This window comes from Caretta caretta, chromosome 18 (genome assembly GCF_965140235.1).
Source record: "Caretta caretta isolate rCarCar2 chromosome 18, rCarCar1.hap1, whole genome shotgun sequence".
In the NCBI taxonomy this organism is placed as follows: domain Eukaryota; kingdom Metazoa; phylum Chordata; order Testudines; family Cheloniidae; genus Caretta; species Caretta caretta.
In genome coordinates this window covers 9,581,372-9,607,255 of record NC_134223.1, presented here as the reverse complement: position 1 = coordinate 9,607,255, position 25,884 = coordinate 9,581,372, and the positions used below count along the sequence as shown (strand labels likewise).

Sequence of the window (25,884 nt, the reverse complement as noted above, 5' to 3'; positions counted from 1 at the left end):
CCCATCCAACCGCCCCCTGTTCCCTGTCCCCTGACTGCCCCTTGGGACCCCCGCTCTCCGCCCCCTTACCAGGCTGGAGCCAGCCACGCCTCCACGCTGCCCAGCAGGAGCGGCGGGCCAGAGTGCTGGCGGCGCAGCACCCTGAGGCTGCGGGGGAACGGCAGGGGAGAGGCCGGGGACGCCTCCCCGGCCGGGAGCTCAGGGGCCAGGCAGGACGGTCCCGTGGACCGGATGTGGCCTGCGGGCCGTAGTTTGCCCACCTCTGTCTTATTGCCTTCTCTGTCCCTTGCTAGCTATAATTCATGTTGTGCCTTAGTCTTTCTAATTTTGTCCCTAGATGCTTGCACTCTTCTTCTGTACCCATCCCTAGCAATTTGTCCAAGTTTGCACTTTAAGTTCCTGTTAGAGCCATATTGGCCTTGTACTATTTTTCCTATCTCTCCTTCCCATGGGGATAGTTTGCTGTTCTGTGTTTAATATGAATTTAATAAAAGGATATAAATATATCCTTAAATGCAGTGTTTCTACCAGCAGGTTTCTAACTTTTCAGTTGATGCTGGCATTGACTTAGCTCACATATAGTGGTGCTTCTGTACATATACATATACGCACATATTTATTCCTGACAATAATAAAAAAATACTCTCTTTGGGGAGGCAGTGGCTTCTTTTTCTCATGTGAGCCAGCTCTTCCTGGGTAACCCTGCTATGTCGGTGCCAAGTCTGGCCCATCACAATCACTTTCACGGCAACAGACAAGTGTCACAAACACAGGATTATGACTTGACTACAGGGGATTCCAGCAGAAGGAGAAGCTTGGCAGGAGAGAAGAAAGATCAGCTCATTACCCTAGGGGAGGGAGAGCCGCAGTTAGGGGTTGTATTTTTTTCATAAAATATCTATGACCCAGTCTAAATCATTTCAGTGACAGTGAAAGGGACTTCCCCATTAGAGGTTTCTTTTAATGGTGTTGATTAATGAACATTTAATGTGCAAAGTAAATTGATTTGGGATCTGAATACTAAAATGCAGCAATGATAATGCTTAGCTCTTACAAAAGCTACTGGCGTGTACGATTCCTTTAAGGTCTACCTGCCAAGCATGCTCTTCTTTTTGTAGCATTCTGTGATGTCACCTTGTCTGTAATTGTTGTGAGATGTTCAGCTATCGTAGCAATGCTTAGTATTAAAAAAAAAAACCCAACCTATTAATCTCTTTCAAATGCTGGCAGATATTAGTTTGACATCTCTACACACACCAGCTAATCCATTGTCCCTCCCTGCCTACAGCAGCCTCATAATCTCCCAGGGCAGATATACCATTATTACACACAGTATGGTCATAAACACTGCAAGGGAGTAGATAGCTTGCAAATCTGTGGTGTCTTCCATTCAAGGATCTCAAAACACAAATTAAGGGGGAGACAGAGACACACACACACTCTCTCTCTCTCTCAGTCTGTCCCTGTTTAACAAGCAAAGGCCAGGCACAGAGACTTTAAGGGCCAGGGCCCAGATTCACAAAAGTAATCAATGGAAGTTAGGAGCCTATACTACCTTTAAAAATTTGGCCTTAAGTGACTTGCCCAAGATCCCATAGGAAGTTTGTGGCAGAGGCAGAAATAGAATCGGGAGTCTAGTCTCCTGGTTCTAGCTAACTACTCGACCCATGGTTCCCAAACAGCAGCCATCCATCAGACCCTCAATGGACTGCAGCAAGCTGGCTGGTCTAGTAGTGCTGAGTGTTCTCCTTGTTTCCATCCTTGTTACTTTGTCATGTCAGCCATCGCAGTAGCTGCCAGCGGTGTTCTGGCAGTGGGAGGGAAAATGGTTCATGCTAGCACCAGTGGGAGGGAAGGGGTGTGTTGGCCAGTATCTCCTTAAGAGGTGGGCCACTTTATGAGACAGTTTAACAACTCCTGGACTAGAGCGTGGGAGTGTAAAAGACTAGCACACCAAGAACTGCTTCCCAAGGAAATGAAACAGCTGGGGGTGCAGGGCATAGGAGGGGGTCAAGAGAATTGAGCTGGTTGCTAAAATTTGTTCCAGAAAGAAACTCTCTCTCTTTAGGAGGTGGCGCTTGGACTGGGGGTGTGTCAGGAAGAGGGGCAGCCTATTAGCCTCCCCTGTTGGTGTGTGTCCTGCTGCAGCCCCTGGGGCTGGCCTGTGCTGGGCACCAGCCTGAGTCTGTCTGTCCTGCACTGTGCACCAACCTCACCTGTCTGTCTGTCCTGTGCCCCAGCCATGTCCTGTCCAGCCTGACCTTCCTGTCTGTCTGTCCTGCACTGTGCACCGATCTCACCTGTCTGTCTGTCCTGTGTCCCAGCCCCTGTCCTGTCTAGCCTGACCCTCCTGTCTGTCTGTTCTGCACCGTGCACGGACCTCACCTGTCTGTCTGTCCTTTGTCCCAGCCCCTGTCCTGTCCAGCCTGAGCCTCCTGTCTGTCTGTCTGAAGAATGCACTATAAGGTGGGTAGAAAGCTGGCTAGATTGTCGGGCTCAACGGGTAGTTATCAATGGCTCCATGTCTAGTTGGCAGCCGGTATCAAGTGGAGTGCCCCAAGGGTCAGTCCTGGGGCCGGTTTTGTTCAATATCTTCATAAATGATCTGGAGGATGGTGTGGATTGCACTCTCAGCAAATTTGCGGATGATACTAAACTGGGAGGAGTGGTAGATACGCTGGAGGGGAGGGATAGAATACAGAAGGACCTAGACAAATTGGAGGATTGGGCCAAAAGAAATCTGATGAGGTTCAATAAGGATAAGTGCAGGGTCCTGCACTTAGGACGGAAGAACCCAATGCACAGCTACAGACTAGGGACCGAATGGCTAGGCAGCAGTTCTGCGGAAAAGGACCTAGGGGTGACAGTGGACGAGAAGCTGGATATGAGTCAGCAGTGTGCCCTTGTTGCCAAGAAGGCCAATGGCATTTTGGGATGTATAAGTAGGGGCATAGCGAGCAGATCGAGGGACGTGATCGTTCCCCTCTATTCGACTTTGGTGAGGCCTCATCTGGAGTACTGTGTCCAGTTTTGGGCCCCACACTTCAAGAAGGATGTGGATAAATTGGAGAGAGTCCAGCGAAGGGCAACAAAAATGATTAGGGGACTGGAACACATGACTTATGAGGAGAGGCTGAGGGAACTGGGATTGTTTAGCCTGCAGAAGAGAAGAATGAGGGGGGATTTGATAGCTGCTTTCAACTACCTGAAAGGGGGTTCCAAAGAGGATGGCTCTAGACTGTTCTCAATGGTAGCAGATGACAGAACGAGGAGTAATGGTCTCAAGCTGCAGTGAGGGAGGTTTAGATTGGATGTTAGGAAAAACTTTTTCACTAAGAGGGTGGTGAAACACTGGAATGCGTTACCTAGGGAGGTGGTAGAATCTCCTTCCTTAGAGGTTTTTAAGGTCAGGCTTAACAAAGCCCTGGATGGGATGATTTAACTGGGAATTGGTCCTGCTTCGAGCAGGGGGTTGGACTAGATGACCTTCTGCGGTCCCTTCCAACCCTTATATTCTATGATTCTATGATTCTATGTCCTGCACTGTGCACCGACCTCACCTGTCTGTCTGTCCTGTGTCCCAGCCCCTGTCCTGTCCAGCCTGAGCCTCCTGTCTGTCTGTCCTGCACCGTGCACCGACCTCACCTGTCTGCCTGTCCCGTGCCGCCCCCGTGCCCCGCCCCGCGCCTGGCCCCGCTGTCAGTCAGTGGCGGCGGGTGGGCGGCGCCGGCTCCTCCTCTGGGCCCGTCCCCGCCGCTGCTGCAGAGTCTCGGCCGCGCCAGCCGCCGCGCACCATGGCCACGGACGAGCTGGCCAGCAAGCTGAGCCGCCGGCTGCAGCTGGAGGAGGGCGAGGGCGAGGGCGAGGGCGGCGGGGGGCCCGAGGGGCAGAACGGGGAGGCGGCCGCGCCCGAGCCCGACGGCCCGGAGCCCCTGGGCGGCGGCGCGGGCGACGAGCTGAGCGCCAGGCTGCAGCGGCGCACGGAGCTGAGCCAGGGCGGCGGGGAGCTCTCGCCCGGCGGCGGCCGCAAGGTCTTTAACCCCTACACCGAGTTCCGCGAGTTCTCCCGCCGGCAGATCCGCGACATGGAGCGTCTCTTCCGGCAGTGAGTGCCCGGGGGCGCGGGGGGTGCCCGGGGCCGGGGGCGCCCGGGGCGGGGCAGGGAGCTCCCCGGCGGCCGTGCAGGCTGGAGCAGTGAGTGCCCGGGGGCGCGGGGGGTGCCCGGGGCCGGGGGTGCCCGGGGCGGGGCAGGGAGCTCCCCGGCGGCCGTGCAGGCTGGAGCAGTGAGTGCCCGGGGGCGCGGGGGGTGCCCGGGGTCGGGGGTGCCTGGGGGGCGCCCGGGGCGGGGCAGGGAGCTCCCCGGCGGCCGTGCAGGCTGGTGCAGTGAGTGCCCGGGGAAAGGAGAACCAGGGAATTGAGCCGCTCCCCACCCCGGCAGCCGGTGCTGGGGACCGGGAAAGCGACCCCCCCCGTAAAGTCCGGGGGAGAAGGGGAGCCCCCACCCCACCCCCTAACCACACACCACAGGGCGTGGATGGAGCCACTTGCAACCACTGAGTGCCGGGGGGAGATGATGGAGATCCTCCTCCCCAGCCTCCTTCCTCTGGGCAGAGACACCTGTGTCTCTGGTTGGGGGACTCCAGCCCCTTTCCTTCCCCTCCTGAGGAGCAAACCCAACCGCTTCCCCATCCTCATCGCCTGCCCCGGGGGCATCACTGACCTCTGTCTTGGGGGGAGAATTGCCCCTAAGACACTCCTCTGCCCCTCGGGGCATCACTGACCTATGCACAAGTGGGGTGTAGTTCAGCTTGCTTCTGGCAGGCTTAGAGATGCCACTCTCAGCCATGTGACGCTGGGGGGAGTAGGAATGGTTACATTAGAAGCATGAGCAATTCCCCCTTTCCTCCCCCAAAAGACTGCCAGACTTAGCTGCATTAGAGAGGCTGGGCTTTTGATTTAAAGCAGGGTGTGCAGTGTGCCTGTGGATAGAAGAGGGAAAAGATCTCTGCACAAACTCCCCCCTCCTTTTAAGCGAGTCTGGCAACGGGGGTGAAGCCTCCAGACCTCTATAGAAGAAGTTGGTCCTGCACAAGAAAGCTTAGTGGTGTGAGGGTGATTAGCGTTTCTGCTGCATGCTGAGATAATACCCAGTGCTGCTTTTGTAATAGTTATAGCTTAGGGAATCTTGTTCCTTTTTTTGTCGTGTGTGTGTGTGTGTGTGTGTGTGTGTGTGTTGCAAGTTCCATTTCCAGAATTGGAGGTGACTTGCTCTTGTTTTGGATTTAACAAGAAAATCCTTCCATCTCTTCCCAACTAACCAAGCCGGGCCTGTGGCGTTACGGCTTTGCAGACATTGCTCTTTTCCGTAGAGTTAACAGAAAAGAAGGCAACTTTAGAAAAACCTGACATGGCAATAAATTTCACACATCAGAGCAACACTTCCTGCTCTATTAATTTCTGCTGCATTCCTCTTTTTGGTTGCTCTCCATTCAGTCCCTCCTGAGGCTCGCGCTCTGACAATTACTGTAACCAGCTTGCTTCAAATAAGTTATCACTAGTCGCTAACGGCAACTATCGGGGAAGAAACCTTAGAGTTGTAGAAATTTCTCATGGAAACTGAAAAGAAACGTAAGTTTTGATCTTCTGGAGACATAAGAATTCTGCAGGCTGTGGGTTAAGTTACAAGCTGCAACATTAATAAGTAAAATAGCCTGGATCTCCTCTGTAAAAATCGGTTGATCTATAGCTTGATGTTCAGACATTACCTTCTCAGTGTAACAAGTTAAAATTCCGGGAATACAGATCACATTAATGGGCCATGTAGTCTGGTGTCCTGCCTCTGGCACTGGTGAGCACCAAATGCTTCAAAGCAAAGTGGGAAAATCCCATAATGCGCCTGGTCAGTTGTGTAATGCTTTGAGGGCCCATTCTTGCACCACTGCTGGGAGTTTTACTGTTGGCTTCAATAGGGGTAGGAACAGGGATGAAATCGGTGGAAAGGATGCTGCTCTGTGTATGTTACTACCATCAATATAAGGGCCTGTCATTGCTCTTTAAATCCTGACCTTTCCTGCTCAGCTATTTTAAATTCGCATCCAGCTGAGACATGACATATGTTGTTAGCCATTTATTTAAACAGCATTTAGCTAAATCAGTCTAGGAACAAATATTTAGAGAGTTTGAGTATGTTAACTAGAAAGGCTGCACTAAAAAAACATAAGGATCTTCAGGGCAATGGTCCATAGACTCTTAATTGAGCTCCATACAGGAGTAAGTAGGTGAATTTTAATGGCCTGTGATATACAGAAGGTCAGACGAGATGATCTAATGGTCCCTTCTGGCTTTAAACTCTGACACTGATTTAAAATAAATGCAGTGATGGAACTAAGGGAGATGCTATTGGAAAACAACACGTTTCCTCATGTTTACAAAATCTGAAATTATACTGGAAACGCTTTGTTTGAATAAGTTACTTTTCACTATGATGGGCCTTTTTTTTAAAATGTTTTTCTGCTGGGACATTAAAAATGGACTAGTTCTGCTTTTGTTTTTACGGTAAGTTCCGAGTCAATTTCACTTCCAGATACTTTGCGCTGGCATTATTCTGCTGCATTGTTTTGGAATGTTTGTTTGGGGATTGTTAATCTGTTTCCCCTGAAACTTAAATTTTTTCTGGCTACAGAGATCTTAATTTTGGACCAGTGCTGACCTGTGTTTGTTCTTTTAAAATTGGAGTGCAACCCACTGCTCAGGGATAGGCATTGCATGTGGCAGTTGAAAATGAGGAAATGCTACATTGTTGGCCAAAAGCTGCGTCTGGCCATATTCTGGCCCAGCTCTAACGCCTACTTCTGATTACAGAACTACAGAGTGAGCAGTTTCTACACACTCAGCTCATTTGTTCTAACGTTACTTAGTTGAACACACTTCCGAGCATTTTGCTGCCGCATGAGGAATGAGAGTCTGTGTGGGAGCTGTAAAGCTAGATTGCAAAGTAAAGCCAAGCAAATTGCATTCTTATGTATCAAGCCAGGGCCACTGGCATAACTTGGATAATTAGCAAAATCTAGAGAATTCTACCCAAAACCACTGGCAAATCCAGGTAGCCAGAATACCAGTTCAGGTTACTTTCTGGATTTGCCTGTGTTGTCTATATATTGATGAAAACTAGAGCAGTGGCAATCCCTGTCCTATTCTTGTGTTAATTTCTCTGTATCTGACTTGTTCTCCGAAGATTTTCTCATTGGTATAGATGAATTTGCTGCTCCTCTTTTGCCACAGATGCCTTTTTTTAGTGACAAGACTGCCCCCGTTCTGATAGCGTTAACAGACATTTGGTAGGTAAAATATGAGGGTCTGTGGAAAGTTTTTCTCCATTGAGGCCTGAGATGTATACTCGCCCCGTGGAGCCTAGTGGAATCAAAGAGTCATAGAGTTCAAGACCAGAAGGGACAACCAGATCATCTAGTCTGACCTCCGGTATATTACAAACCACCAACAGCACCCAGCACCCTCACACTAAACCTAACAACCAAAACTAAACCACAGCACCAGCGCCCACAGGAGACTAACCTGTTATTTGCCACAGTTAGAGAACAGGAGGGAGCAAGGTGCTCCAGTGCCCAAGGCCACCTCGGTGATAGGGAAGTGATTAATCATAGCATGAGGCATTCAGTTTCTAAATGTGTATTTGTACTAAGGTTTCCAGAGCTCACTTTTCATAGTCCGTGGGATAGTTCGTGTGAGTAAGGGTTACTGGTCTGGGTCCTGAGATCCAGCATTACCCAGACATTTTGTTATTAGCGGCTTTGTAATCTGCCTCTGTGTGCTCTCCCTTGTTCTTCATTTTTAAAACCTACTGAATGGACCGTTTCTCATTCTCTCGCCCTCCTCCTGCGTCCCTTTCAGGGTATTAACACGAGGTGTGATTCAGAGCATGTCATAGTCAATGGGAAGTGTCTCGTTGACTTCCTTGGTCTTTCGATCAGTCCCTCAGACAGTGGCTTATGTGTCGCATCGAATTCAGCAAATTGCTACTTTTTAATCTCTTGTAGTGTAGCTGTGCTGGCCTGTAGCAGAGCTTGCAAAGCCCGGTTGTGTGTGTGTGTAACAGAACCTAAGGGACCCTGACTTCATCCCCCACTTCCTAAGTCAGTGTGAGGCATTTCTGTAGATGTCCAGAAGGGAAAGCAACAATTAAAACATCTTGTAAAATGAAAAGGTTGCAGAAGTAATGCTCTGCCCATGAATATCCCTTTGTTAAGTTCTGCTTCTCCCCTAACCTTTTAAAGAAAAACAAAAGTTAGCCTTAAATTATTTCTCCTTCCTAGTCACCAGAACCGCATAGGTAAAGATTTAAGTCAGTCCACCTCCAAAGCTGTGTTAGCTTGTTCCGGCTTTAGAGGTTTTACTTCTCTTCCTTTCATGCTGTTTTTTCTAGTTCTGCTTTTCTCCTCCGGTATATGTTTGCAGGTTGTTCCTCTTCTACCCCATTGGCTTTCTTCTGAGTTGTGGGGTGTATTTTTGGTTCTGTATTTATTAGCTCCTGTTCAAAAGGCCACGTTGCTATCAACATACTTACGTTTAGTTCTGTAAGTTTCAAATACCTTTACACTTAATTTGAAATGAGCTCACTGCTTTCTGCAGTCTTTTGTGTGCGTGTTTCTCTCTGCTACAGCAATTAAGTGTCTGTTTAAGGAGACCATAGAACCAGAGGCTTAGAAAGACACAGGAAATACAGTCATCTGCTTCTATAGTATAGGTCAGTCACATATTTAGTCATCTGTCTTCCCTGAAGCAGCTATGGTAGAGATCTAATCAGTACTTGTTTTCCTACGGTATAATATATAATGTCAGACAAAATGTTGCTGAATTCTGTGCCATGCTCTCTTCCTGAAAGGAGTTGGCAGATTGGGGGATACTTCTTCCTCAGAGAAAGAAACGGTCCATCGCCTCCTATCCAGCACCTCTGATTGCAGCCCCGTTACTTCCAAGATTCTAGAATCTTGGCATCTTCCAGATTCCATTTACACAGGCTTTACATCCCGAATTCTAAAAATCGTGCTTGGTTGGTGCCAGTGAAGATAACCCGGTGTGGATGGGGTTAAACCAGGGCAAGGACATGCTGTCTCTAGCTAGGAGCCTGGTTTCAACATAGTTCGTCCTTGTCCTCTTTGCCTGGTCAAATCCTTATTCGATCTGTTGGCGCCAAACTGGTAAACATGGCTGTTTTAAATTATGAAGGGTTCCTGGGACGGTCCTGTTTAATGAGGCAAAGAACTGGGGAAGACTAAGTAACACAAGCAGGAAGAGCTTGCTAGCAAAGAATTTGAAGGAGCCATTGACTGACCCTTCTGACACAGAAATGCTCTAATGATGTTTCTTTTGAGGTTGTTAATAATGGGGTCATTTACCACTTAGCCAGAGATTAGGGGCACAATTAAAGCCTGTCTCCAGGAGAGGTAATCCCCCTTTCCAAGTTAGGAAGCTGAGGGAATTTGCAACACTGCAATAATTCATCCACAGGGTGTATTTAATGTTATCCAGACAGAGGCTTTGTTGAAATGCTGCACTGAATTGACCCCACTGATTTGGGGAAGAGGAAGGACTGAGTTACATACAGGGCGGCGGGATTTTCAGCAAGAGAGCGGCTACCAGCCCTGGCACGCAAAGCATGAGTCATGCTAGCAAGAAGGGAGATTTTGCTTTATAGCCCAGGCTATCACACTGAAGTTAAAATGGATCCCTAGAATAACTTAAGGAAGGGGAAAAGAGGGGCAGGTGCCTAATTCAAGGCAGCCAATGTACTAGCCACTGAATTGGAGCTGCATTTGTTGCAGTTTGGAGAGAACCCAGTCTAGAGAGAAGCTTTTTTTCCGCCTCCCAAACTGGCTTTGTCATCAGCTACACGTTCAACCAAATGTACCCAGGCTTCCAGGAGACCGTCCTTTCTCCTAATATAGTAGGAAGGCCCACAGACCATGGGGAGTGAGAGGAACCATTGCTGCTCCAAAAGCAAACTGCACCCCTGAGTCACAGGCCGGCGCAGGTTTAGGCTCTGCACTGTGGAGAACCTCTGCTCCCCTCGCATGATAGCTTCAAACACGCCTTATTCGGACCCAGCTCTAGCTCCTCGAGCTGCGATTACAGTGACTGCTTGTGGCAGAGCCTAAACACAACTTCTCCCCCCTCCTCCAGAGGGAAGAGAGTCTTGCTTGCGGTAACTAACAAGGTGGGACAGATCTGTGGATTTTCCTGCTGGAAGAAAGGAAATGATCAGGTGGGCCTGGGCATGTTTTCAGGATCGCCTGTGCTTTGCTGACGGTGGTGAAGTGCCGGATTCCTGCAGCTGGACAGCACCGAGAAATCCCTCTGCCCCTGAACTCTCAGGGCAGTGGGGGCGCTGACTGGCCCACATCTAAGAGCCCAGTTTCCCTGCTGGGTTCTTAACACTAGGATCAGAGTCAGCAGCTGAGGTGGCCCCAAGGTACTGCTCTCCAGCTGATCCTAGCTGGAGCTACTGTGGCAGGGAGGGGAGGGTGAGACTGACCCCTCCCAGCCAGGTGGGCCTGGCCCGGCCCTTTTGGCATTCTTGGAGGAGCGAAGCCAAGGGATGCGTGTCTGTCTGGGAATCTCTTCGCTGTGTCCACCTCTCCAACGCACAAGTCCCTGCAGCAGCTCGAGAATCCCAGCCATGTGGATCACTAATTCTCTAGGGGCCTGCGTCAAGGAATTCTGAACAGAGGAATCAAATGGTTCTGTTCAGCGCCCTGCAGAGGAGAAGCCTGACGCCCGTTGCCGCTGGAGCCAACGCAATTGGCAGGTTCCTTGGGGGTGGGGACCTGTCCCTGGGTCTGTGTTTCGTGGGTCTGATTTCACTCCAGGACAGCCAGAGAGGCTGGAGACACGCCACTGGGATCTTCGGGCCTTCCCGTGCAGGGGAGAGAGTGTGGCGCGCACAAGTGGTGAAGTCGTGAGTTACACTACGATGTCCGTAATGAGTGGAACAGAGAGACGGCTGTCGGGGCAGCCCCACATTCTCCTCTCTTCTGCTCAGTGTGGGGAACATTGTCCTCTGGCAGCAGACGGCACAAGCTGGGGCTGGATGAATGTCCTGCAGGCAAGATACTTAATGGAAGGCAGTCTGGAACCTTGGCCCACCACCAGTTACTCACAGCGCTAGCTCCCGATAAAGGTGGAAAATGACCAAGCCTTCATTTGTGCTGCAGGGTAGCTCTCAACTTTGGCTAGCAGCGTGGGTGTCGGGTATCGCGAACTGCCCCCCGCTGGCAGCCGGGACTCAAAAGCAGGTCACTGCTCACAGAGGATCAGACAAGGCACGGCTGAGACTTTCCACCTCCAAACTCCGAAGCACAATTATGAGAATTGCCTGGAGCGTTTTCAGATCTCGCTTTCAGGACCGGAAATTACCCTGATCCAAGGCCTTTGCTCTATTAATCCCTGGAGGAGTGCCAGAAAGGCTCCTTTCGGCTGAGGGACCATGCAGAGATTTAAGGGACGCTTCCTGACGCCCCGTGTCTTACGGAGAGCGGTGTGTATCCCCGGGAAGTAGCGGGCTCCATTTTTCCAATACTGTGCAAGGGTTGTTTCCGACCCTGGCAAACTGGAAGATTAAACTCTTTCCCCACCTCCACCCCCTGATATGTCTTCCGGCTCAGGAGCAGATTCACCATGAAACAAACTGAGGCGTGGCACGGGGCCCCCAATGATGGGGGGGCTCCCAAAATGCAGGACAAATATCTGACAACTTGCCCCGAGTCCCGGCGGGTGGCGCAGCAGGGCTCAGGCTGCCTGCATGCCGTGGCCGGTGGCCCCACACTGCTCCTGGAAGTGGCTGGCGGCTGGCACGTCTCTGCGCGCCCCTCGTGGGAGGGGGAGGGAGAGAGTCAGCTCCAAATGCTGCCCCTGCCCCAGGCAATGCACAGAGACCCATTGCCCCCCCTCCCCTCCAGGGGCATGCAGAGACATGCCAGCAGCAGGGCTAAGGCAGCTCCCTGCCCGCTCTACCTCCCTCTTTCAGCGCCGCTTTGCTCCTGGAAGCAGCCGGCATGTCCCTGCAGCCCTTGGGCAGGGGGGGGGGTGTGGTTTCTGCACGCTGCCCCCACCCCGAGCACCGACTCTGCAGCTCCCGTTGGCTGGGAACTGCGGCCAATGGGAGCTGCGGCGGCAATGCCTGCGGGCAGCGGCACACAGAGACCCCCCTGCCCTTCCGCCCGCCTAGGAGTCGCTGACGGAGGGGGGGGGGTGTCGGTTGCTTTGGGAGCCATGCCGCCCAAGGTAAGCGCTGCCCCCTTGCCCTCCTCCTGCACCCCAACCCCCTGCCCCAATCAAGGTAGCTCACTTTATTTTCATTTACTTCCCATTACTTATAATATAGGAGGAGGATGAAGAAAAAAAGAATGAAAAACGGAGGAGGGAGATAAGAGAGAATGTTCTTTTTCTTGGCTGGGTCCCGAGGGGGGGGACCCCCGAAAATGAAGCTGCGCACAGGGCCCCACTAACTCTAAATCCGCCACTGTTCCAGCTTCATTTTTGTAGACAAGATGTTGACCTGCTAGTTCTACAAACCCAACCCTTTGTACCATATTGAAGCTAGCGGTGCTGCTTGGGGCTGCCATTCAGCTGGATTAGGGGAGTTCAGGACTTCTGAAATCAGGGCTACCCACTCCAGATTGTTGAATTACCAACTCTAATGGTGAGCCAGGAATTCCTGACTTCTGAGCTCAGCTTTCTGACCACGGGCTTCTCCCCATCTATAAACCTGTAAGAATATCTGCCTGTTTCAGAAGGGTGTTGGGAGGATGTCTGCAAAGGACTTTGAAGATGAACAATGAATAAAGTAACTAAAAGAACTGCTGATGGGGAACTATCAAGCAGTGCTGGGAGAACTGTGCTAGGTGCAGGGATCATCCAGATCAAACATATAAATCGCCTTTCTGAACAAGTCAGCTCAAGGAGATGAAGTAATTCCTGCTGGATGTTGCTGGGATCTACTCTGTCAGACACCAGGTGTTTAGCGTAATGTGTCTGGGATGTGTTAATGACTTACGAGGAGAGGCTGGGGGAACTGGGGTTATTTAGTCTGCAGAAGAGAAGAGTGAGGGGGGGATTTGATAGCAGCCTTCAACTACCTGAAGGGGGTTCCAAAGAGGATGGAGCTCGGCTGTTCTCAGTTTTGGCAGATGACAGAACAAGGAGTAATGGTCCCAAGTTGCAGTGTGGGAGGTCTAGGTTGGATATTGGGAAACACTATTTCACTAGGAGAGTGGTGAAGCACTGGAATGGGTTCCCTAGGGAGGTGGTGAAATCTCCATCCTAAAAGGTTTTTAAGGCCCAGCTTGACAAAGCCCTGGCTGGGATGATTTAGTTGGTGTTGGTCCTGTTTTGAGCAGGGGGTTGGACGAGATGACCTCCTGAGGTCTCTTCCAACCATAATCTTCTATGATTCTTTAGGGAAGTCAGGTAACTTCAGCAGGTGTATTCTAGGGACAAAAAACATCAGGGTCTTCAAACAAACTCACTAGATGTCCTTATGAAATTTTTAAGTATGGATATGACTTGAATCTGCTTTCCTAGACAGTCTGCCAGATTAATCTAGCATTTTCAGGGAGAGGGCCCTCATGTTCTAATGGGTCGTTTCCATCTGTGACTTCTGCAATTGTTGGCTGCCCGACAATGATTCACTGATAAGAGTAGGTATGAAGACTTCACCCTAATCAGAAGAACCTTCTAGTTTATGGACAAACGATTCTGATTCATTAAAGAACAGCAACTTTGTTCTAAACCAATCTTAATAGAGCAGGTAAATGGTGTATCAGCGTAATAGTTACTTTCACTACCAGTGTCTGTCAGGTTAGCTGATTCACCAGTTCTCATTGCTCAATAGAAATGAAGTCATTGTTAAAACACTGATCCTGTGGCCATCTCTCCTGGTTTGAAAACCAGTGCAGAGCTACTCTGTGCCTTAAGATACACGTCTCTTGTGTCACCATAGACACGTATATTAGCAGAAATCCTTTGTTTCAGCACAGCATTCCAGTGTCTGGACATCATGGCAGAAAGAAGAATGGTAAATAAGAATGTTTAGGTTATTTATTCCACCCCATTATATTATACATCAGTCTCTGGGTTCAGTCCTGTTGCTTAGTGCTTAGTCTTATTTAGATTTTAAACTTCCCTTCAGAGTTTATAATGATTCAACAACTGAAGTGGATGTGTTTTCCTCCTTCCTTAACAGATGTGCGTAGCTACATTCGTCTTGATGCACACACCAGTCCTATATTGAATCTGCCTCTGGAGCACTATGTTTTCTAATTTAGTATTTTTGAATGGATTTAGCGTGATCACTTCATTGGAAATCTCGTATATGCCGAGTAAAGCAAGCACTGAACCTCCTATAGCATGTGCACATTTTACCATGTAGGACTTAAGCAAAGAGGTGTAGGGTGTCGTCAGATAATGATGAAGCAAATTAAATCCACTCAACTCAAAGCACATGTACAGCTGTGATTCCACTTCAAAAGTAGGTTGGCCTAGGCTGAAGGGGGATTATCAAGGCACAGGTCTCAAACCAATCTTCCATGCTTGGTAGCGGTGGCAAGATTTACCTGGAAAAGCTCCTCTTGTACTGCAACAAATTCTTTAGCTGAAGTGGTGCACGCTTCACTGGGGAGAAAAGCATCTGGCGTGTTAATTTCAGCAGTAACACAAAGTATCATTCAAAAAGCATCCACTCCCCCCCGCAGGGAGCCCTTTAGTGGGGTTGTTAATGCTTAGTGCAAGTGCATTCTAAGCCCCGAGAGTGATGAGCAAATGGAGCACTTGGATGTGTCCTGGAGGGCTTGAATACCATTGCAAACCAATCTCATTTAAGCCAAAAGTAAAAGTAGATGCTATAAAAAGACACTCTCGGGTGCCTTTAGTGGTCTCGCACATGCCTCCGGTGTGGAAACACACCCAAAGCCATCTTGAGTAAGCCACCAAAGCACGGCCTGGCTCATCTTAATGCTTGCTATAAACGTTCAGCACAAACATGTTCTGTGATGGGATTTATGGGGCATGTTCACGATGAACCTTGACTATTATTATAGTGGGATATCGACGTCCTTATGGGGAACCCCTGGGCCAGGACACAGTGGATATAAGCAACACCGGTACTAATAATTGTAGCCACAGAGCTCTTGCAGTGTGAATTGGGGGCTGCATCTGAGGATGATAAAACTTCATGTCTCTTTATGCACTCCTTAGTGACAGAGAATTCCTAGCCAGAGACGAAATTAAGAGAAGAGACTGAGGGTGTTTTGAGGTCCATTGGTACATGCCTGGTGATGAGTTTCAATACTAGGTGCTTCCAGCCACATCCTGGCTATCTAAATTCTGGCTACTATTTTTAAATACATGTTGAGTCATTGACCTGGGAGACTTTAGAGGAACCAGATCTTCATCTAAAACCTCACAATATCATAAGCCTCTGGGGAGGTGTGTGGTTTCCACTATTCATTTCTTTTAACAGGAAGGTTTTAGACAGCGCACCAGGCAGATCATCTGCACGCTAAGTGGGTGGAGAGGCTTTCCTAGAATGTGCAGACTCTTAATTGCTTCTCCTCCCATCCCGGTAGCTAATTTCATACCTGAATGCGCCATCTCCTCTTCAGAGTGGGAAACAAAATTCCTGCTCCTGAGAGTACTCAACTTGGAGTGCAGCAGCCAAGCTCCATATAGATGTGTCTATAACCGGCTGAAGCCACCAGCTGGAGATCTGTAAGACGACCTCCTACAGCAGGGCTCTGCACGACTGATATTCACAGCTCAGCTGCCAGGCCTGGAGGCTTGTGCCAAGTCTCTCTCCCTCTCTTCCCCCAAGCCGTTTAAGAGCTATTGCTTGATGCAGAGTGTACTGACACTACCAAAGTGCCACCATTCCATCTAGTTAGCTAAATCTGTTCAGTTTAACAAAGAGAAAGTTAAAAAGGTGACTTGATCACAGTCTATAAATCTCTACATGGGGAGCAAATATTTAATAATGGGCTCTTAAATCAAGCAGAGAAAGGGTTAACTCATGATCCCATGGCTGGAAGTGGAAGCTAGACAAATTCAGACGGGAAATAAGGCGTACATTTTTGACAGTAAGGATAATTAACCAAGGCTCATAGTGGATTCTCCCTCACCGACCATTTTAAAATCACGATTGGATGTTTTTCTAAAAGCTCTGCTCTAGGAATTATCGTGGGGCAGTGCCCAGGCCTGTGCTATATGGAAGGTCAGACTAGATGATCAGTGGTCCCTTGTGGCCTTGGAATCTCCACTGAAGGAAGTGATGGCCCATTACCCGAACTTCTGCTCACTTTCTAGGGGTGCCCCGATTCTTATCAGAGCAACTGCCGTAGTAAGTTCTGGTGTTGTTTATGCCCCCTGTACAATTTTTGGAACAATAAGTAGAAGAAATATTTTAATGGTGCAAAAAAGCCCACAACCAACCCTGTAATTTCCTCCTTTGTTTGCTTTGTTCTTGTCTGTTTGCAAGCCATTGCACTCTGTACAATCAGTAATGCAATGTCGAAATGCTTCCTGCTCTTGCTTCCTGCCTTGCCCCATTCAGGTTGGCATGTCCCCATGCTCTTTCCACACCCACACAGAGTCTGGTCTTTGTCTTTAGCATGGCATTGCTTGTGGATATTGTGATAAGCTCCAGCTATTGCCAGGGTTGGAGGCTGGAAAGCAAACAGACTCGCCCACTAAGTACAATGAAGGGGCTGAGCTATACCATAACTCTGCACTCAGTGTCAACAGGCTGCATAATGCATGGCGGTAGGCCATTAAGAGACGAAAGCAGATCCATTATTTTAAGAACTTATTTTATTATGGACTATGAACTTCCTGTTGTGGTATTCACCTGGTCGGCTTTTGTACAGTGGGGAAATTGTACCATTGGGCAGTAGATCAGCTTCCTAAGCTGGATCTGAATGTCACTAACTGTAGCTCTTTTTACAGTCTGTGTGTTGTGTTGCTGGAGAGGGAATTGAAAGTTAGCGCTTCAGGGTCCTGAGCTGGAAAGGGATTGCATTTACTGGGTGTGTAGTTCAATCCCATGCCAGGGGCTCTAGGCAAAGGTCTTCGATTCACTCTCTGCCAGCTGGAATGATGCTTTGTGGAATTAATGTTTCTTTTTTGATTGAGAACTAGCCGTTCAGGAGCGGCTGTAGCCAAGCATCAGGGGGTGCATGTATAATACAGAGGGTCAGTACTATCTCCTTGCATCACTCTGCTGGTCTCCTGTACAGAGATGGATTTCACTCTTAGTATGTTATATATGTCCCCCCATGAAGCTTTGCTGCATGGCCCTGGGGGAGAGGAGGGTAAATTTCACCCATCATGTGTGATCATGTCTCCCTTGAGTAGCTGCTGCCCACAGAGGATGACAGCTTGCTATTGCTCACAGCTAAGATTTTAGCTAAGCTAACATTTTAGCTCAACTGGGAGAGGCCTGATCATTTGATACTGAAGTCCCTGAGTTCCACTGACTCCATGGTATTTGATGAATCCACGGCATAGAGAGATGGTACAGGTGGGTTTGCAAAGGCAGCACTGACAGGGAGCGATAGGACAGGGCCTTCTAGAAAAATGCTGATAACATAGAGGCAAATTCACGGGATCTGAATTAGCAACTTCTGAAGGGAAGCTGGTCTCTGTAGTTATTGTTTCTGTCTCCTAGGTATGACGCGGGGAAAGATGGCTTCATTGATCTGATGGAATTGAAGCTAATGATGGAAAAACTAGGAGCATCACAAACGCACCTTGGGCTGAAAAATATGATCAAAGAAGTAGACGAAGATTTTGATGGCAAGCTTAGCTTCCGGGAGGTAAGGCCTTCTCTAGTGAGCAGTATCAGAGTGAGTGCGCCAGGACAGTGTGCCCATCCTGGTTTGTGTGCCTGATCCATGGAAGCACCTGCTCCTCTCCGGGGATACCGAGACTTTTAGATGTTTCTCTTCTCTGCCAGGGCAGGACAACTGCTCCTTCACCTGCTCCCCAGTGATCTTTGTGCCCTCGGTTACGGTGTATAGCTAATCACGCTGCATGTGTCTCCGAGCCCTCCACCACTGAATATCTGTGCTGTGCACGTTCAGCCAGGCTGCCTTTTGCCCTAGAAAGTAGCTGGCTAAAAGCTCTTCTGATGTGTCTGTAGGCTCCTGTAGAAGGATGTAGATAGCATGGTGATGGGTGTGTTAGAAATGCTTTAGAGGGCTAGATCTGGGTCAGTTTGGAGTCAGGGTGGGTTGAGTCAGTTTCCAGATCCACCAGCCTGTTTCTCCTGCCATAGCCCTAAGGGAATGGCCTCCCAGTCGAAGGCAGGAGAATTCAACACGTGCCCCATATAAATGTCTATAGCAACTGTGCCCTGGGGTGAAGCTTGTGCTTAAATGCCAGCTAAACTGCATTTGGGCGGTTTTACAGCTGGCAACTTCAACCTGGAGGCCACAACGCTGGGCTGTGATTGAGGTTCCCACCTTGCACAGCTGTAGCATCTTTGTGTTACTGTGGCTGGCAGCGTGGGGCTTGTGTGATCTCTCCCTTCGGCCCTGATCCAGCAAGATAATTAAGCACGTGCCTATCTTTAAGCCTCGGACCAGTCCCACTGGCTTCAGTCACCTGCCAAATTTGTGGCTCTTTATTTTTTCAGCTCCCGTGTTTTTAAATCACCAGCATTTCACTAATCCAGGGGCTTTTCTGACTCTGATTTCTTCGGGATCTGCAAAGCTTCCATGACACTGGTGAGGTCAGGTTATACTGGAATTTGTCTTGCGCAACGTGGGCGGGTTTGGCACTGGGGGACGGCGTATAAAGGCTGAGTGCCCAGTCACTAGAGGGGAGGGGGTAAGTGTCAATGTGCGCTCTAGGCGTTTGCTACAGGAAGGAGTGGGCTGCTTCTCAAGCAATTGATAAAGGCCTCTCCCTCCTTCCCACCTTTGAAAAGATCTCTGGGCACCAGGGGTCCAGCTGCCTCTGTGCGGAGCCATGACTCTGTACCTCCTGTCTGAGCGATGCTTGTGCCATTTTCGGAGTCCCCTGTGGCAGCCGTTGGTCCAGATCTTGGCTCACCCTCTTCCTGTATCATCTGGAGTGTGAATTGTCCCCATTACACGTTAGCTCTGTCAGAGGACCAGCAGGCAGTCTGGCCCCAGGCCCAGTGTCTCTTCGAGGGGAGATGAAGCAGGAAAGGGGGGGAGTTGGCACAGGGCTGCGAATGACTGATAGGGAGATAGGATGGAGAGCGTCTGGTTCTGTTACTCTGTGATGCACTTTTTGCTTCACCTACTACTTTTGGCAAAACCAGTGTTGTTAATGTGAGTCTGGGGACTGGAAAAGAGTCGTAACGCAGCCCTGTGCCCCTCCCCATTCCCTGTCCATCACGCGCTTAAATAAGACAGTTCCCAGGAGACCACACACAATTAACCTGATTCTGCAGGTCTACAAGTGCTCAGCCACTCCTTATTCGGTTGGATGAGAAATTAACACGCCCCACGCCATGTCTTTTTGGCAAGAAATTCCCCCTGGACAATGGAAGGGCAAACAGGGTCACTGCTAATGGGGCTGGATTCCCCGCAAATATCTGTATTGGGTTTAAATCAAAACTGCAAGTGCTTCCTCCATGCAGCCGGTCCCCTCTCACTCTGAGCTGTCATCTCCCCCCTTCAAGAATCCTTCTGCTGAAATTTGAGGTCTGGAAAACTTGCCTGATGGAGAGAGGCTCAGGGAGCTCAGTCTCTTTAGCTTAACAACCAAAGCGTTAAGGGCTGACTTGATCATGGCTTTAGAAGTACCTACAAGGCAAGACATTTTTCACAGCGGGCTTGTCAGTCTAATAGACAATGGCAGAACGGTCGCTAGAGATTGGAGCTAAACAAATTCAGACTAGAAATAAGGTGCTTTTTTTTTTTTAAATCAGTGAGGGCAACAAACCATTGGAGTAACTTACCTATGGGTGTGGTGGATTCTCCATCACATAGACTTTAAATCAAGGCTAAAAGATCTGCGCTAGCTGACAGGGTGCTGGGCTTGCTGCAGGGATCACAGGGTGAGGTTTGGGGCCTGCGTTGTGCAGGTCAGGCTGGAGGACGATGGTCCCTTCTACTTAAAATAGATGAAACGTCATAATGGCGTAACGTCCTTCCCCGGTGTCATCTGCTGCACGTTCCTCCCCATCAGTGCTGCCGCCTCCGCTTCTGAGGTCTCCCTGCTTGGCCCCACATTCTGCTTAGGGATGTAAAAGGTTAACCAGTAAGCATTAGGTTTACCCTTAACTGGCCTTACCTGTTAACCACGGCGGTCCCATGCCGGCCAGAGGACCCCAGCTATGCCGGGTCGGGCTGGCAGGAGGGACCCCTGCCAGACCGGCCAGAGCAACCTCGGTTAACCAGTTAAACAATATAATTTTAACTGGTTTACTTTTCAGCTGATATTTACATCCCTAATTCTGCTATTGCCTTGATGCTTCTGTGCCCCTCCTTCTCTCCCTCCACTTATGCCTTTGCCTCTGCTGTCCATCTCGCCTACAAAATCCTCCTTCCCCCTTTGCCTCTCACGTCCTCGCTGTCCTCGGTTCAGACCCCGTCTCGACACTCTGGCCTAGCATCCGGCTGGCACCCATCTCTGCTCTGGAGCTTGTCTAGGATAATATAAGAAATGGTTAAACCTGCTTTCCCCAGAATGTCTTCCCCTCTTGACCCACCCAGAGGAGGATCGCTATGTCTGTTAGATTGTAAGCTGGCAGGCATTAATATATTCTTCTAGCCGCGAAGCACTGTGCACTCCTACCGTGCTATATGAACAAGGCTAAGTCTAATGGGGCAGTCGTGTTTAGGTTGTTGCATTCCTGCAGATCTCTAGGTCTCTCCAGCATTGAACCTCACCCCCAGTGTAGGACACTCATGCGGACACGCAGCCCCTTGCATTTCAAAGTCTTCCTTCCTTGTGGGAGATTTCCAGTGAGTTACACTAACTGCACGGAGACTTTGGGGTGGCATCGCTCTAAACACGCTTCCTGTGGGAGACGGGCTGCTTGCCTCCTTAAACAGCATCTGTGCAAAAGCACTCCGCTCTTGGGGCGTCGTAACGAAGCCTCTGCAGATCGAATGAAATCCCCTTCCGAAAAGAGAAGTGAGACTTTAGCAGCAAGGCAAAATAATGCACTCAGGGGATTACATCTTCCTGTTCTATGCACTGTCCAGGCTGTCGCCAGCGCCTTCGTTCTCTGTGAGGGACATGGCTGCATGCAACCCTGAGCGGCTGGCATTCATGCTTGCTTGCTCTATGCAGTTATCTCGGCACTTGCCCTTAAAATACTCGTGAGCAGATGTGCAGCAGACATGTGATACAGCTCAGTATCATTCACAAGATGAATATTCATGGTGTTTGGTCCTACAGTCGCTAAATAAGATGGTGATGCTGGCCCAGTGACCTAATTTTCAGTGTCTAACCTGTCAGCTTCCCGCCTTTCCTGGTTACACGGCAGTCTCCTGACTCGCCCTCTCGTGCTTGATACAACTGACTCTGAACATTTTGTATCAGGCCAGGTCCAGTGGGCAAGACACTGGACCAAGACTGAGGAAACCTGGTGTCTCCCAGCTCTGCCACTGCTGGCTTGGGACACCTTGGGAAAGTCACTTCAGCTTTTCCTTCTCCTCTTCGGTGGTGGAGATTGTGTATGTTCTTCAGGGCGGAGACTGTCCTACGTATCTGCAGAGCGCCGAGTGCAGTGGGCCCCTGATCTTGGTCAGTAATAAATAACACAGCGGGGAGCAAGTCTCTCTTCCCAGGATTATTCTCTTAGGCCCTCCAGCCAAGTTCCACTTACTGCAGTTTTGTGCCTCTTCCCTCTGACAGTTTCTCCTGATTTTCCGCAAAGCCGCGGCAGGCGAATTGCAGGAAGACAGCGGGCTTCACGCCTTAGCGCGGCTCTCGGAGATCGACGTCTCCACGGAGGGCGTGAAAGGAGCCAAAAGCTTCTTCGAGGCCAAAGTAAGGATAAAAATACAACTTGAAGTCATTTTAGTGCAGCTAGGAGGGGGGCAGGGGGAACACATGAGGGTGTGTTCCATTATCACAAGGTGACGGGTGTTCTGGGCCTGGTAGAGGATTCTGACCATAGTGCCCGGTGTTCAGATGTCTTATATAACCAGTGTGCATCACACTGCGGTTTACAGAAAGCAACTCTGGAGCCAGACCCCGACCACCACCCGTTGTCGTGCGTTTCCTGTGTGAGCCAATGGCAGCTGCCTGCCCCCAAGGGTAGAGCTTGGCTTGCAGCCTGCAAAGCTGCTGCATGCGGCATCTGCTCTTCCTTGCGAGGCTGCTGAATGACAGCCGGGACAGCAAAGGTGCCGTGGCTTCGCACCTGCTGCCGGTTCACACATGACGAGTTTGGATGGCGACTTGTAGATGAGTCGTGCCCAAAGGGCCAGCTAGAAGCCTCGCTGTTAGGGCCTGATCCCCAACCCACTGAAGGGAGTGGAGAGTTTCCCCTGGGCTCCGCTGGGCTTTGGCTCACGCTCTTTGTGAGAAATCCTGCTGCCAAAGGCCTTGTGGGGTTGGCTCTTCTGACTCCCTTGCCTAATGCGATTGAACTTCCAGGTCCAAGCTGTTAATGAGGCCAGCCGCTTCGAAGAGGAGATCAAAGCCGAGCAGGAGGAGAAGAAAAAGCAGGCGGAGGAGATGAAACAGAGGAAAGCCGCCTTTAAGGAACTACAGTCCGCGTTCAAGCAATGATCAGAGGTGGGCAGGGGGCGGCGGGCGGCAGCAGCCCTGGAAAGGACTTCCACGGTACAGAGTGCCAAGGAGGTGCTGAGCAAACCGCTGTCTGGGAAATGTCCGGAATGATTTGTGTAAGTGATGGTTGAATGGACCAATTTATAAAGAACATTTTTTGTCTGTGAATCCAGAGTTGTTGGGCCACCTTCAGGGACAGGCTGCTGATGGTTTTGTTTATCATCCTGTTGTCTTGCAATGTAAATATGGCAAGTGAAGACTTGGCGAGCCGTTTCCCGTTGGTCTGTTAGCTGTTCTGTGACGATGTGTGTCTGCAAATTGGTGGGGGTGTAACTCTGCTTTTAAAAAAACAAAACAAAACAAAAAAAGAAAACAACTTTCCGTGTGCTCTGAACTCGTGTGTGTTCTCTAGCTGTGAACCATTTTGTAAACCAAACCATATGATAAGCACTGTGGCTATGCCCCCGGCATTGATTGTACTGCACTCTGGACTAGCATCTCCTGCTTGTGCAGAAGTGCCTCAGGCAGCTGTTAGTGTGCGGGGTCTTCTGGAAACAGTCTACACTTAATGCTTTAAATCAGTCACTTTAAAGGCCCGTAGCTGAAACCGTTCCAAAAATCATCTGGGGGAAAGCCCACATTAAGGCAGCATGGTCAGTCAACTGAATAAGGGATGAGGAGCTGGGGACGCTGAGTTCTAATCCTGCCTCTGGCACTGATTCACTGTGTGGCCTTGGATGAGTTGCTTGAAACTTTTTGTGCCCGTACAATGAGGACAAGGCTACCTCCCTTCACCAGGGGGTGCAAACGAGAAGGTGGATTTTGAGCAGGGCCTGCCTCTCTGTGAGATGCTAAGCACCACAGACTGGTCCTAAATGGTTGCATACACTAAGGGCTCAACTTTACAATCTGGACAGTTCCCTGAGCTGCCTTTGATGGCAGTGGGAGTTAAGGACTCACAGCACCTCCAGAAGTTGCTTGGCATATTGCTGACTTGAGATCCAAGTGCTGCATTTCATGACGAAGCTCTGCCTCTCTCTGCATTCCCTCTTGATAAACGCTTAGTACCGAGGTGTTAGGGAAAAGGGGACAGCCTAGTTCTGGAAGATGCAGCTAGTGCTGGCATAATCTTGTGTATGTCACCTGAGTTGGTTTGTAGACAGTGTTCCCTGTGCAGAAAGAGCCATGGTAGGAGAACGAACGCAGGGGATTTCTCAGTATCAGGCCTAAATATTTTGGTCACCTGCAAAAAGTGAGGGGAAAGCCACAGGCATGCTGGGGAAACTTGCTGAATACAGCTACGGCTCTTTAACAACCAATAAACATTCCGGCTGGAAAAACACCTCTCTGAGAAGTGCTTTTATATGTCTTTTGCATGCACTGTGATCCTTAAAAGAAAGGGACAAACTCTAATCACCGTTGTTCGGTCCTTTCAGGGTTTGTAACGAAACCATACGCATAACTAATGTCTCTAACTGCATTTCTGACAAGGTCAACTGGAATGCGCAGAAACCTCCATGGCACTAAGTGGTGTTTGTAAGGAAAACCAGTAGAATTGGTTTGTGCCTGCCTGTAAGCATGGAAAGCCCGAACTAACCCTTAATGTCGTCATTCAGATGAGGAAGTGAAGTGTGAGAACAGAAGACTTGACATTTAAGTGTTGATGTTTACTGGAAAAAGTGTTTTAAAAATCCATGCCACTGGTATGCAAATGCAGAGTGTCATGTTCATCCTGAAAAAGTTAATTGCTTGATTGCGTGTAGACCAACCTGGTGTTCTGGTAAAAGATTTTAAGAAGAAACCCATTGGTGGATTTAGAGGCTCTATTATTTTTCATACGGTTATCTGCTAAAAGATTATATTGGTTTCTTCCATTCTTTTACTGCTTTTCTTTAGCAGATGTTTTTACAGATGAATTTAGAAGTTGTTGTTTTGTTTTTTTCTTCAAAAGCTCCTTCCATTCAGGGGTCCGATTATTTTTTGTAACTAAACTAAAATAAAACCTATATTTCTTATGCCTGTGTGTGGCTGATGGCTGGTGAATTTCAAATGCAAAGGGATTTATTATTATTATTCCTATTATGTAGGTATTATTCTCTGCCTGTGGCCCATGAGTCTGTCTAGTCTCCCATGGGCTGTAATATTGTGGTCTCATTCCAGCTGGTTGGGTTTAGCGGGCAGGTGAGGGGTGGTGTTGGTGGCCTGTGGTAGACAGGTCAGATGCTCTGGTGGTCCCTTCTGGCCTTAAACTATGACTCTCTGCATGAGTTAAATCCTAGCAGCAGCGCGGCTGTTTAGGTGCAAAGCTGCCCATTCGCCTTCTTTTGGGCATGAGTCAGGCATCAAGCTGTCTAACGCATGCAGAAACCAGCTTTGTTGCAAGTGAACACGTGTGTAGCCCCTGACCTGTGTACTCTCCCTAGGTTCCGTTTGAAAGTGAGCGTGACACTGCAGTGGCAAAGAGCAACATACTTTCCCCCCCTATGTTGCTGGCAGCAAATATTACTCAAAAATACTTCTGGTCACTACCCCTTAAAATGGAAACAGTGCAGAAGATGCACATGCAGTGTTGTACAGCCAGCCACTATGATAGCAATACAGAAACCCCTGCAAAAATAACGGGACCCTTTAATTGAGCAGGACAGTGGGGTGGGAGGAGGTATTGTTTCATATTCTCTGTGTGTATATAAAGTCTGCTGCAGTTTCCACGGTATGCATCCGATGAAGTGAGCTGTAGCTCACGAAAGCTCATGCTCAAATAAATTGGTTAGTCTCTAAGGTGCCACAAGTCCTCCTTTTCTTTTTGCAAATACAGACTAACACGGCTGTTACTCTGAAAACTGCCACCTAGCGTGTAGAATTGCAACAGGCAATTTTGTTCACTGGTTTTTCCTGGTTCTGCTTAAACCAGTGACTCATAAGCTTTTTCATAGTGACACCCACATCTCAAACCCATGGATGCCTCTTCTCCCACATCACCAGCTGCTCTCTGCAGACCAGTTTGGGAACCACAGATTGAGACCCATAGCCTAGACTAGAAAATGGAGAGAAGTTTTAGGATTAGTTTCTGCTCTTAGATAGACACTGAAACCAATGGGA

General features: G+C 49.3%; 1 protein-coding gene across 1 annotated transcript; it reads left to right on the top strand.

Moving 5' to 3' along the window:
- Positions 1-3,741: 3,741 nt before the first annotated feature.
- On the top strand, positions 3,742-24,800 carry EFHD2 (EF-hand domain family member D2). The gene is made up of 4 exons (XM_048825107.2): positions 3,742-4,105; positions 17,732-17,879; positions 21,904-22,038; positions 22,651-24,800. Exons 1-4 carry the CDS (start codon positions 3,795-3,797, stop codon positions 22,783-22,785), a joined length of 729 nt encoding a protein of 242 aa, XP_048681064.2. The 5' UTR covers positions 3,742-3,794; the 3' UTR covers positions 22,786-24,800.
- Positions 24,801-25,884: the final 1,084 nt, after the last annotated feature.

Bases quoted from the DNA above. Each gene is read 5' to 3' on its own strand.
- EFHD2 (XM_048825107.2), top strand. From the start codon at position 3,795: ATGGCCACGGACGAGCTGGCCAGCAAGCTGAGCCGCCGGCTGCAGCTG. The intron at 4,106-17,731 runs GTGAGTGCCCGG...TCTGTCTCCTAG, and splicing joins ATGGAGCGTCTCTTCCGGCA to GTATGACGCGGGGAAAGATG. The intron at 17,880-21,903 runs GTAAGGCCTTCT...TCCCTCTGACAG, and splicing joins GCAAGCTTAGCTTCCGGGAG to TTTCTCCTGATTTTCCGCAA.